At 32.9% G+C, this 12,201-nt stretch overlaps 1 protein-coding gene across 1 annotated transcript in view; it reads left to right on the top strand.

Annotated features, from left to right (window-relative positions):
* LOC100633596 (chromodomain-helicase-DNA-binding protein 8-like) overlaps positions 1-11,492 on the top strand; it is a 46,467-nt gene extending 34,975 nt beyond the window's left edge. Inside the window, exons 16-30 of the mRNA XM_019997475.1 lie at positions 3,911-4,061; positions 4,302-4,438; positions 4,650-4,714; positions 4,886-4,962; positions 5,269-5,387; positions 5,513-5,607; positions 6,502-6,571; positions 7,138-7,226; positions 7,761-7,959; positions 8,312-8,499; positions 8,547-8,637; positions 8,923-9,152; positions 9,447-9,536; positions 10,912-11,012; positions 11,185-11,492. Of these exons, the coding sequence (XP_019853034.1) occupies positions 3,911-4,061; positions 4,302-4,438; positions 4,650-4,714; positions 4,886-4,962; positions 5,269-5,387; positions 5,513-5,607; positions 6,502-6,571; positions 7,138-7,226; positions 7,761-7,959; positions 8,312-8,499; positions 8,547-8,637; positions 8,923-9,152; positions 9,447-9,536; positions 10,912-11,012; positions 11,185-11,492 (2,010 nt within the window). The remainder of the gene's footprint in view (positions 1-3,910; positions 4,062-4,301; positions 4,439-4,649; positions 4,715-4,885; positions 4,963-5,268; positions 5,388-5,512; positions 5,608-6,501; positions 6,572-7,137; positions 7,227-7,760; positions 7,960-8,311; positions 8,500-8,546; positions 8,638-8,922; positions 9,153-9,446; positions 9,537-10,911; positions 11,013-11,184) is intronic.
* The last annotated feature ends 709 nt before the right edge of the window (positions 11,493-12,201 follow it).

Raw genomic sequence — 12,201 nt, 5'->3', positions numbered from 1 at the left:
CCCAGGTCTAGTCTTGAAGGAGCCTCTTCCTCCCAGTAGGTCAGAGCACTACGATTCTCAGGATACTTGTGCTTCCTGGCATAACACAATACTCTAACTATCAGTTTGATGGGATTCTTGATGAGTGATATGTTCTCCAGTTTGTGTTTGAAGAATGAATGAGACACCAGTACAAGAGATACAGATACACCAGATGCTATGAAAGTGATGATGATAAAATACTTATTATTATAAAATAAGCATTGAAAAAAGTAAAAGAGGAATAAAACAAGTGGTTCAGCTAGTATATGCCAGTATATGACAGAATTGAGTTCATCAGCTGAAGCTCCAACAAGTTGATCAATGTTATACTGAATAATGTTAGCAGTGAAACTGGAATTGCCACAAAAAAATGTAATATAAGCGAAACTGAAGAAAGTCCATAACACTGCTATAGAGGCAAAGAAACTTTCAACAATAAATGCAATTCCTAATATAATCCATGATATAAAACACAATACTATACCACTCAGTATAGCTTTGTATCTTCCAATCCATACATCAGCTAACAGACCAAATAAAGGAAAGAAGAAATAACCAAAACAAACCATAATAACTAAACCATACTTATACCAATTGGCAGGAGCAACTTGATCTATAAATCTACCAGTGAAACGACTTCCCAATACGTAATAAAAATACATGAGGTAGTTCCATACTAGAACCAAGACTGCTGAAGGAGTAATATGAAGATAAGGTTGTAACTTTCTAGCTAGCTGCCTAGCAAAACTGGTTGCCATAATTATTCCCACAATACAATAATGTAATTGGAGGCTTTAATGTAGTTTGTAAATCATGTTTTTATCTTAAATGTGATAATATAAAAATAACACAAATTTACTTTCATTATAAAAAATGCTGTTGTAGTCCCAAGAGCATACAAATGCACTATACTCCTTATTAGTACATAATGTAAATGTACATCATTACCAATTTGTTGCTTTTAATTTGTATACTGTATAGCGCTTAAATTTAGTAGAGTTATATTTTTGCAATTGGTGGTTTACTAGTAGCTTTGCTAATATTAAAACCTCCAATCATTAATGGGCATTCTCAGTAATGCACATGTGCACAAAATCGCTAAATTAAAAACCGCCAAGTATAATTTTACAGCAAAATTGCCAAAATAAATGGCCTCTACAATAAAACACCACCAAAAAAGTGCTATACTGTATCTCTGATAATGATCATCAACTATCTGAGCAATATTAACTTCATTCTCTCTCACACGATACTTATAACGTTTAGCCAGTATCTCAAACACTATCAGTATGATAAGAACTAGTACACTCTTTGTAACTAGTATAGATTCTCACAATTATAGAAAACCTTTTGAATATTGTGCTCAGTATACTGTCATGCTGTGGTAGATGAACTATTAAACTACGTCAATGCTTAAGTGGTTGAAACATTGAAATAAAGACATTTGAATTGTAGTTTTCTAGTCATAAAAGCTGTGCCTATTAACAGAGATTGATGCATACTCTAATATATATAGTATAGTACAATGCAATACAGAGTCAAGTGGTGATGTAAAATGAAGATTATTACTTTACATATCAGTCTCAGCCTCATATAGAAACTGTTACAGTCTACATGTACTGTAGAAGCTACCATTATTATCAGTCTTTTTTGCTTTTTATGAATTAACACAACATTAATCTTTCTTCAGTAATCTTTTTAATATTCATCATCTTAGTATGAATGTAAATATAATAATAGTAAGAAAAGTTTACTGCACACAGGTGTTGTGATAAAATAAATATAATTTATTATGTTATATGCAACTTCAGAAAACATGAACTAAAAGGTTTAAATATTATCTTTTATATATTTTTCCTCTTGTTCCATGTATTTCTGGTAATGACCATCAACTATCTGAAAAATATTAACTTCATTCTCTCTCACACGATACTTGTAACGTTTAGCCAGTATCACAAACATTATCAGTATGATAAGAACTAGTACACTCTTTGTTATATAATAATACAAACTAGTACATATGTATTGACTCTCACAATCAAAAACAAACTTGATAATAACATTGGTGAGGTAACCAATTCCCAAAGAAGTAACATACCACAATCCAACCATCACTCCTCTCATGTGTACTGGAGACTGAGCTACTGTAAACTCCAGTGATACTGCATACACAAGAATATAAGAAAATGCCTGTATAGTTTTTGGAATAAAGAGCAGTTTACCAACATTGGTTATGTCAGGATGAGACCTCTCAATGAAAAATATGATCACTTTAGAAACTGTAACAATGAAAGCAAGGAAGATACCAACACTCATTCTAGTCAGCATACTGGGAATATACTTGTAGAAACACACTCTGATAAAGAATAAATAAACTAACATTAGAATTACTGAACAACAATAATACTGAGAGCCTGTTACTGCTAAGCAAGTTGGTAATGTAAAACTCTTAACAGCAGACCAATAGTAGTCATCACTGAGAATTATTACAACAAAGCCAATGAATAATGGTAGCATACGAAATACTGTCTTTACATCTTCTACCTCTTCCTCTGTGAATGGTCCACCATATTTATCCTTACCCAGGTCTAGCCTTGAAGGAACCTCTTCCTCCCAGTAGGTCAGAGCACTACGATTCTGAGGATACTTGTGCTTCCTGGCATAACACAATACTCTAACTATGAGTTTGATGGGATTCTTGATGAGTGATATGTTCTCCAGTTTGTGTTTGAAGAATGAATGAGACACCAGTACAAGAGATACAGATACACCTGATGCTATGAAAGTGATTATGATAAAATACTTACTACTATAAAATAAGCATTCAAGAAGGTAAAAGAGGAATAAAACAAGTGGTTCAGATAGTATATGCCAGTATATGACAGAATTAAGTTCATCAGCTGAAGCTCCAACAAGTTGATCAATGTTATATTGAATAATGTTAGCAGTGAAACTGGAAAAACCACAAAATCCTGTAATGTAAACAAGGCTAGAAAAAGTCCATATCACTGCTTCAGAGTGGGCAAAGTAACTTTCAACAATAAATGAAATTCCTATTATAATCCATGATATAAAACACAATACTATACCAATCAGTATAGCTTTGTATCTTCCAATCCATACATCAGCTAACAGACCAAATAAAGGAAAGAAGAAATAACCAAAGGAAAATATAATAGTCAAACCATACTTATACCAATTGGCAGGAGCAACTTTAGTTGTAAATACACCGCTGAAACGACTCCCTAATATGTAGTAAGAATTCATGAGACAGTTCCAAACTAGAACCAAGACTGCTGAAGGAGCAATATGAAGAAATGGTTTCCACTTTCTAGCTAGCTTCTTAACAAAACTGGTTGCCATAATTACTCCTACTTGTACTATGAGTGCATGTTATGTTTTGCTACACACTGTATTGTATCCTATGGTGATGTATTTGTTTTGCATTGAAAATAAAAACATTACTTCGCTCTATTAGCATAATAAAAACTATCACACACATATGTTTTGAGTCTCATAATGAAATTGAAACTTGACACTGTTATTAGCATGAAAAACAAGCTAGTCCATGCACAAGCAATAACATAGGCCACAATTCAGTGGCAACATTTGTACTAATTAAAAGCAAAGCAATACCATATACCATAAAATTTATGCAACAAAAAAATTTTGCAAATTTTTCTTTGTTGCAAAAATTAAATGTCAAAATTCTGCAGCTCCATAGCCATGTAGTGCAGTCTACAAACTATTCGCAAAAATTTATTTCATGAAATGTTAGAAATACAGGATTCGCGAAAAAATTTTGTCGCATAAATTTCATGGTATACGGTATGCTACAGAAATTATAACTTAGGTTATTTTTATAAATTTATTATTATTATTTATTTAGATTGAGCTGACTGCTATTCAGAAGCAGTACTACAGAGCAATATTGGAAAGGAACTTCACTTTTCTGACTAAAGGGAGCAACACAGTACCAAACCTATTGAACACTATGATGGAACTAAGGAAGTGTTGCAACCATCCTTTCCTTATTGCTGGTATATGTTATATCTTTCTCTCTCTCTCACTTTCCTTCTTTGTAATTCTCTCTTTCATTTTCCTTCAGCTTTGCTTTTTGTTTCACCTTTCATTAACTTTATATGTATGTGTATAAGTGCATGTTTATTATACTATTAAACCACACTTGCATTAATACCACTTCTAGCTTCATTCCGCTTTAGTACTTTTTCCACTCTCTAATTTCCTTTTTTTCTTTGTATTAATTGTATTTTTTTCAGGGGCAGAGTTAAAGATTGTTGAGGATTTCCAGGTCCATTTTCCCAATAGACACATATCAGAGTCCCTCATTCAAGCCTCTGGTAAACTAGTACTTGTTGACAAGTTGCTACCCAAACTGAGAGAAAAGGGACACAAAGTAAGATTGAGAGTATACTGGTACAGGTACCAAGCTTAACTTTAACATGATTTAACTTTCAGCTAGATACTGTGGGTACCAAAAAATTGTCATAATAAATCTCATTTTGTGACATAAGTAATTAGTTATGGGTTTTACAACTTTAGTACAGTAGAAAAAGATCATATGCTTTTGGGAAATTTTGTTCTCAAAACTCTTTCAATTTTTGTAGGTACTGATATTCTCACAAATGGTTAAGTGTCTTGATATACTTGAGGATTATTTACGTATGAAAGGGTAAGATTAAAACAAGACTCTGACTTGGATAATTTGAATATTGATATAGCTCTGTTCTGGTCCTATACATGTGCATGTATTTATCTCTTCTTTCTTTAATATTTTTAAATCTCTCTCTCTCTCTCTTTCATCTTTTAAATTAATCTCTCCCTATTCTATTTCTCTCTCTAGTTACATGTATGAACGTATTGATGGTCAGGTACGTGGTACATTGAGACAAGCAGCCATTGATAGATTCTCTAAACCAGGTACACACACATGCACACACGAATTCACATTGAAATTGTACACCAATTAATATTGTCATAAAACTATTTTAATCAGAAGCCTGGGGCAGATGCATCAAAGAAATAAAAGCCTATATTATGTATACTGTAGGAGATTATTTCAAGTTGTAGGGAATTAGAAGCTTGGGCATCAATTTGGGAATACATGTACATGTACATACACGTATTATACAATACATGTACATGTAGTTACCTGTATTTTCTCTGTACATGTGTATCTACTATAATTCTTAATTTCTTGTTTCTTTTTCTTATTCCTATTGACAGAATATGATAGGTTTGTATTTTTACTGTGCACTCGTGCTGGAGGTTTGGGTATTAACCTGACAGCGGCTGACACTGTCATCATATATGACTCTGATTGGAACCCTCAGAATGATATACAGGTACCTTAACACCTCTTTGATTACAATTGATTAGTGTTAATGTTAAATCTAATGCTAAATTGAGTTGATTTGATTTTAATTGATTCTTACTTTCTGAATTTAAACGTATGTTTGTGTGTTTGTAGGCTCAGGCAAGGTGTCATAGAATAGGTCAGAATAAGATGGTAAAGGTTTATAGACTAATCACTACTAACTCATATGAGAGAGAAATGTTTGACAGGTACAGTAAAATACAATTCATGTACTTGTATATCAATATAATTACATGTATTAGGACATATGTTAACATTATTACATGCATATGTATGCATTAACTGAAATTATTTAAGTCAGAATTGGCTAAAACTTTCTAAGGACATCAATGTGTATTAGAAAATGTAATAAAAATTTTGGGTGAAAAAACCATGAGCTACTGTATATATAGCCTTTGGTATTTTTCAAAAAACGGCCATTTTTAGAAACTCAAATAATTAAAGTTGGAATTACCTCAAACTTTCTAACAGCATAAGTACATCAATATGTGTCAGAAAATGTAATAAAAATTTGGGATAATTTCAGAGCCATTTTTTTTTTTAACCATGGGCTATAGCCTTGGGTATTTTTCAGAATTTTGGCACTTTTTTAAAATGGCCGTAACTTGAAAAATTGAATTTGGAATCAGCTCAAACTTTCTACACAGCATAAAGACATTGATATGTATCAGAAAATGTAATAAAAATTTGAGGTAGTTCCGGAGCCATTTTTTGGAAAAAACCATGGGCTATAGCCTTGTGTAGTTTTACACAAATCGGCCATTTTTTTAAATGGCTGTAACTTGAAAAATTAAAGTCGGAATCAGCTCAAACTTTTTACACAGCATAAAGACATCAATATGTATCAGAAAATATAATAAAAACTAGGGGTGATTTTTTAACCATTTTTGGAACAAATCATGGACTATATAGCATTGAGTATTTTTCAAAAATAGGTCATTTCTAGAACATTACTCAAAAACTTTTAGTTTGAATCAGCTCAAACATTTTACACAGTATAAGAATGTCAAAATGCACATGTATATACTATTTTATAAAATGTGCCTTCTGTTCTCCCCATTTTTTTCGATTTATTCCTATAGGGCTAGTCTTAAGTTGGGTCTTGATAAGGCAGTACTTCAATCAATGAATACTCAACAGCAAGCCAGTGGAGTGAGTCACATCATCACTTATTGTTATTATTACTAGGGAAAATGCAATGCATTAAGGGGCGAGCCCCTTATAGTTTGAAGCAGTCACTGAAGAAATCGTATTTGATGATTGTATATCTGCTTTGTTAGCCTAGGCTTGCTGCTAGAGAAGAAACACGGCCTAGAATAGATGTCATGATGCAAGCAGCTATAGCAGTACAGTACATGCAGCTTTCTCACTTGCATTTAATCCTTTATGCCAAGGAAAAGACTGTATATCTGCTTTTCCAACCTTTCTTCTTGCTAGAGAAGTTCTTAGACAGCAGTTTAGTCTTATCTTGCTGACCATCTGCTGTAAATAAGCTCAGACTTGCTGATGGCCGCCATTTTATTCATTGTGACCACACCCGTTTTCATTGAAGATTAGGCTATTTAACTTTAATGATAGTTAGACGACCCTATTATGCCCGTACATACATACATACAAACAGACGCTTTCTCGCCTTAGTGGGGCGAGCTCAGGCTCGCCCCAATTATTATTATTACTACTACGATTATTATTATTTATTGTAATTAATTGTTTTTTAGCCTCCACAGTTATCAAAGTCTGAGATTGAGAATCTATTAAAGAGAGGAGCTTACAGTACAATAATGGACAGTGATGACGCTGCTAACCAGTTAGTCCCTTTCATTTGCAGCACGTCAACATAAGTAGTATTGTGTACTTGTATTTATTTTTGCCATAGTCTGAAGCTTCTTACATAAAATTAATGTACTGTATAGCGCTTTAATTTTGCGGAGCTAAAATTTCGCAGATTGATAAAAATCAATTTTATGCGGAGTGCCATGCCTTTAATGGCATTTGAAATATTACCGGATCTTTAATTTTGCGGTTTCATGCTAACCGCGAAAATAATGAAAGTTTGCTTCTCCAAAATAAAGCGCTATACAGTATGTGGAGTGTACATTTATAAACATTTACTTGGCAGCTTTTAGTTTTACTATTACTGAGAATGATTGGTGGGCTTTGCAATAAGGACTTTTGCTCCTAAATAATTGGTTAACATTCCCTGAAAAAATATTTGACTTTATGCAATAGTAGGATGTACATTGTATGTGTGTACATGTACATGTACAATTGAGCACAATAAAATAATAATTGTTTTATACCCATTCTTTTCATTCTCTCTCTTTTTTCTCTATCACTTGAGGTTTTGTGAAGAGGACATAGATCAGATACTGGAGAGACGGACTCAAGTGATACAACTGGAGTCTGAAGGGAAAGGCTCTACCTTCTCTAAAGCTAGTTTTGTGTCTGACGGTGCCACTGATATTCATATTGATGATCCTGACTTCTGGCAAAAGTGGGCAAAGAAGGCAAACCTTAACTTGGATCAACTTGCCAAGAAAGTAAGTTATACTGATATAAGACAGTGATACGCGACTACATGTATGAGTATCTTTAAAATTATCATTGGATGTATTGTGGAATCTACCCTTTATGCACATGTACATTTGTGCAAGTATGTATTATTGATAAGCATATTATAAGCTACTGTACATGTACATGTATGTGTACATACATGAATTCAATAGCAAATGTAATTACATTGTACATGTACATTTGTACGTATACATGTACGTTGTAATGTATTGACACTGGAAGGGTACATGCAGGTACACAGATGAATGTATCCATTATAAAATGGGCTAGCTTCAAGCGTACATCTACCTGTATATTTTATATCAAATTTATTTTAAGGATAATCTTGTAATGGATGAACCTCGTGTAAGGAGACAGGTTCGCCGCTATGGTGATGAGATGCTGGAGACAATAGTTGACATGGATGAGAGTCAAGAAGAGATTCTGGACATATTACCATCAAGAGGAAAGAAAGGATGGACCAAACTGGAGTGCTTTAAGATCGAGAAAGCGCTACTGGTTTATGGGTTAGTGGTTGCTATGGTTACTGTTAATTAGTGGGTGTGGTTTGTAGGTGGGGACAGTGGGTGGATATACTTGCCGGGTGTAACTTTAAAAAGAGACAATTGAATATCAGGGACATAGAGAATATATCAAGAACTATGGTAAGGAATGACACAATACTATACATGTACATGTTCATGTACAATCAAGTGAGAGTTAACACATACACATACATGTAACTGGCTATTTTTGTGGTACTTTAAATAGCTTGTAATGGACAGGCACTATTTTGATAATTCATTAATTGTACAAATAGTAAGAGTGCCACATAGTACTGTTACTACTGTACAATGTATGTGCATGTACATGTATGTACTAGTAATGCTACACAATTTGTCATTTGTGTATTTTATTTATTTTGTTACTTCTATTCTGATTTCTTTTAGCTAATATATTGTCTTCATAATTTTTCTGGTGATGAGAAAGTCAAGGTTTACATCCACCAAATGATTGACCCTAGCATTCAAACTGAAGACCATTCTGATGATAGCTCAACTCATTCTGGCTACTTTACTGGGTTTACTGAAGAGGACTATCTTGCTTTAATGGCTAAAGATCCTGAGACTCTCTTTCAGGAGGAATCATACATGAAGCATCTTAGACGACACTCAACAAAGTAAATACATGTACATGTACATTAGACCATTAAGAATTACTATCCATTAATTTTAACTATTTTAGCATTTTTGAACTTTAATTTGCAAATTTTAACAATTTGCAAAAATCATTAAAATTAATGAATGTTATTATACCCACCATTGCAAAAACGTTAAACATAAATTATTAAATTATTTGGGTTTTTTAGTACTCTAAATGCCTAATGGGGATTTTATATTTTTACATCTGCATGTGATGTCATTGTGTTAAGCACTTATATGCATAATTATTTTTATTATTATATTTCTGTTAGGATATTATTAAGGGTGAGACAATTACACTTGATTCGCTGGCAAATAATGAAACCTTACATTAAACAAATTAAAGCTGGAGCCTTTGCAAAGTGAGTATTTTATGTAATGAGGGTGCATTCTTTGATATCCTGATGGCTAGAACAGTAAAATTTGATCTTTAAAATACAATTTTTGACTCAAGACATGTTTATCAAACTGGCTTTAAAATTTCAGCATTTTTTGATACATGCACATACATTGTGTTTATGCTCTTATACTGTGTGGGAAGTTTGAGCTGATTCTGACTTTAAATTTTTAAGTTATTGCCTTTTTTGAAACGGCTGACTTTTAAAGAATACCCAAGGCTATAGCCCATGGTTTTTCCAAAACTTAGCTTCAAAATCACTCCCAATTTTTATTACATTTTCTGATACATATTAATGTACTTATGCTGTGTAGAAAGTTTGAGCTGATTCCGACTTCAATTTTTCAAGTTATGGCCATTTTTTAAAATGGCCAAAATCTGAAAAATACCCAAGGCTATAATAGCTTATGGTTTTTTCCAAAAAATGGCTCCAAATTCGTCCCAATTTTTTATTCCATTTTCTGATACATATTGATGTACTTATGCTGTGTAGAAAGTTTGAGCTGATTCCGACTTCAATTTTTCAAGTTATGACCTTTTTTTATAAAAACAGCCAATTTTTGAAAAACACCCAAGGCTATAGCCCATGGTTTTTCCCAAAAAATGGCTCCAAAATCACCCCAAATTTTTATTACATTTTCTGATGCGTATTGATGTCCTTATGCTGTGTAAAAAGTTTGAGCTGATTCTGACTTCAATTTTTCAAGTTATGGCCATTTTTTTATTGGCTGATTTTTGAAAAATACCCAAGGCTATAGCCCATGGTTTTTTTAATGGCTCCGAAATCACCCCCAATTTTTATTACACTTTCTTATACATATTAATGTCCTTATGCTGTATAAAAAGTTTGAGCTGATTCTGATTTTAATTTTTCAAGTTATAGCCATTTTTTAAAAACGGCTGATTTTTTTGAAGTACCCAAGGCTATAGTCCATGGTTTTTTCTATAAATTGGCTCCAAAATCACCTCCAATTTTTATTACATTTTAAAAAACATATTGATGTCCTTATGCTGTGTAAAAAGTTTGAGCTGATTCCGACTTCAATTTTTCAAGTTATGGCCATTTTTTAAAAATGGCCAAATTTAAAAAAATACCCAAGGCTATTCATGTATATAGCCCATCATTTTTTTTCCAATAAATGGCTCCAAAATCACCCCAAATTTTTACACATTTTTTGATACATATTAATGTCTTTAAACTATGTGGAAAGCTTGAGCTGATTCTAACATAAATATTTTAGGTTATTAACATTTAATGTACATTTCTATTTACATGATACATGTACATGTACATGTACAGTACATTACTTACTTTATTATTATTATCATTGTTATGATAGGGATCTTGATTTTGTTCCTCCTAAGCCAGAAGAGGATCCTCCAGTTCCATGGTGGAACAGTTTATGTGACGTGTCTCTGTTAGTTGGAATAGTTAAACATGGTATGTACATGCATGTACATGTAATACATGTACCAGCATTATGAACCACAACTCTATGTGTAATCAATTTTAATTTTTAATACACATTATAGTGTGGCTTGTATTATAATCATTTAAGAATTATAATTGTACATTATTTACCTTATATGACCTGTTGGACATTTCCTTAAAGGTTATGAGCAGTTTCGTCAGTGGAGATCAGACAGGTCATTGTGTTTCTGGGAATTAGTAGGAGAACAACAGCAACAGACACAGCAACAATCAACACCACAGACACGTCAATCTAAAAAGAAGCGACTCTCAAAAGCCACACCTTCCAAAGACTCATTTCTTGAAGGAGAGAGCGAGGGAGAGGAGGAGCTGTTTGAATTGGATGATGATGAGATTGATAATCCTGGAGGAGAGGAGAGTGACGAGGGAAGTCCTAATGGACCTCAGGCTCCTCAACAACCTAAACTAACCACTGTTATTAGAAAGTGAGTCAGTAATTGTAACAATTCTTGTATCTGACACGTAACAATTCTTGTGTCTCTAATTTTTATACATGTACATGTTGTATTAATAGTGTATAATCCTATTGTAATGTTACATGTAGATGTACATGTATGTTATTTTAATGCATTGAAACATTTGACAGACTAAGATGTGTGTCTACTTTAGTCTGATATTTTGTTTTGGTTGCTCTGCTTTCACGCTGCCATTCATACATCTACGAAGCTGAGTAACCATAAAGTACTTATAGTCCATGCACATTTAGCTATTAGTTTCCTGACATCAGATTATGGTAGGGTATGATACATGTAGCGGATAGACAGGCATCCCAGTTAACTTTATTAATAGTATAATTCTATTGTTATGCATGCATGTAATATGATGGAATAAGATGTATGTCTACTTTGATTTGATCTTTGGTTTTGTTACCCTACGTTCATGCTGTTTTATACATATCTGACTATGAAGTACTTGTTGTGTACTCTATAGTAGTTATTTCTAACATCAAATTACAACTGTATGATAGGATATGGTAGATAAACATCATCATTAAGTAATACACTGCTGCCATAAGTTAATTATTTGTTTATCTACACTTGATAATCTCCAAACTTCAGTTTCTGCAATATCTTTCCCTTTATTTTTCTAAAGCATAATAGTACATGTACAGTACACATTCATTTTTACATCAGAGCAG

This window comes from Amphimedon queenslandica, unplaced genomic scaffold (genome assembly GCF_000090795.2).
Source record: "Amphimedon queenslandica unplaced genomic scaffold, v1.1 AMPQUscaffold_13368, whole genome shotgun sequence".
Lineage (NCBI taxonomy): Eukaryota > Metazoa > Porifera > Demospongiae > Haplosclerida > Niphatidae > Amphimedon > Amphimedon queenslandica.
Note: the sequence above shows the minus strand (reverse complement) of the source record. Positions and strands in the feature narration are given on the sequence as shown.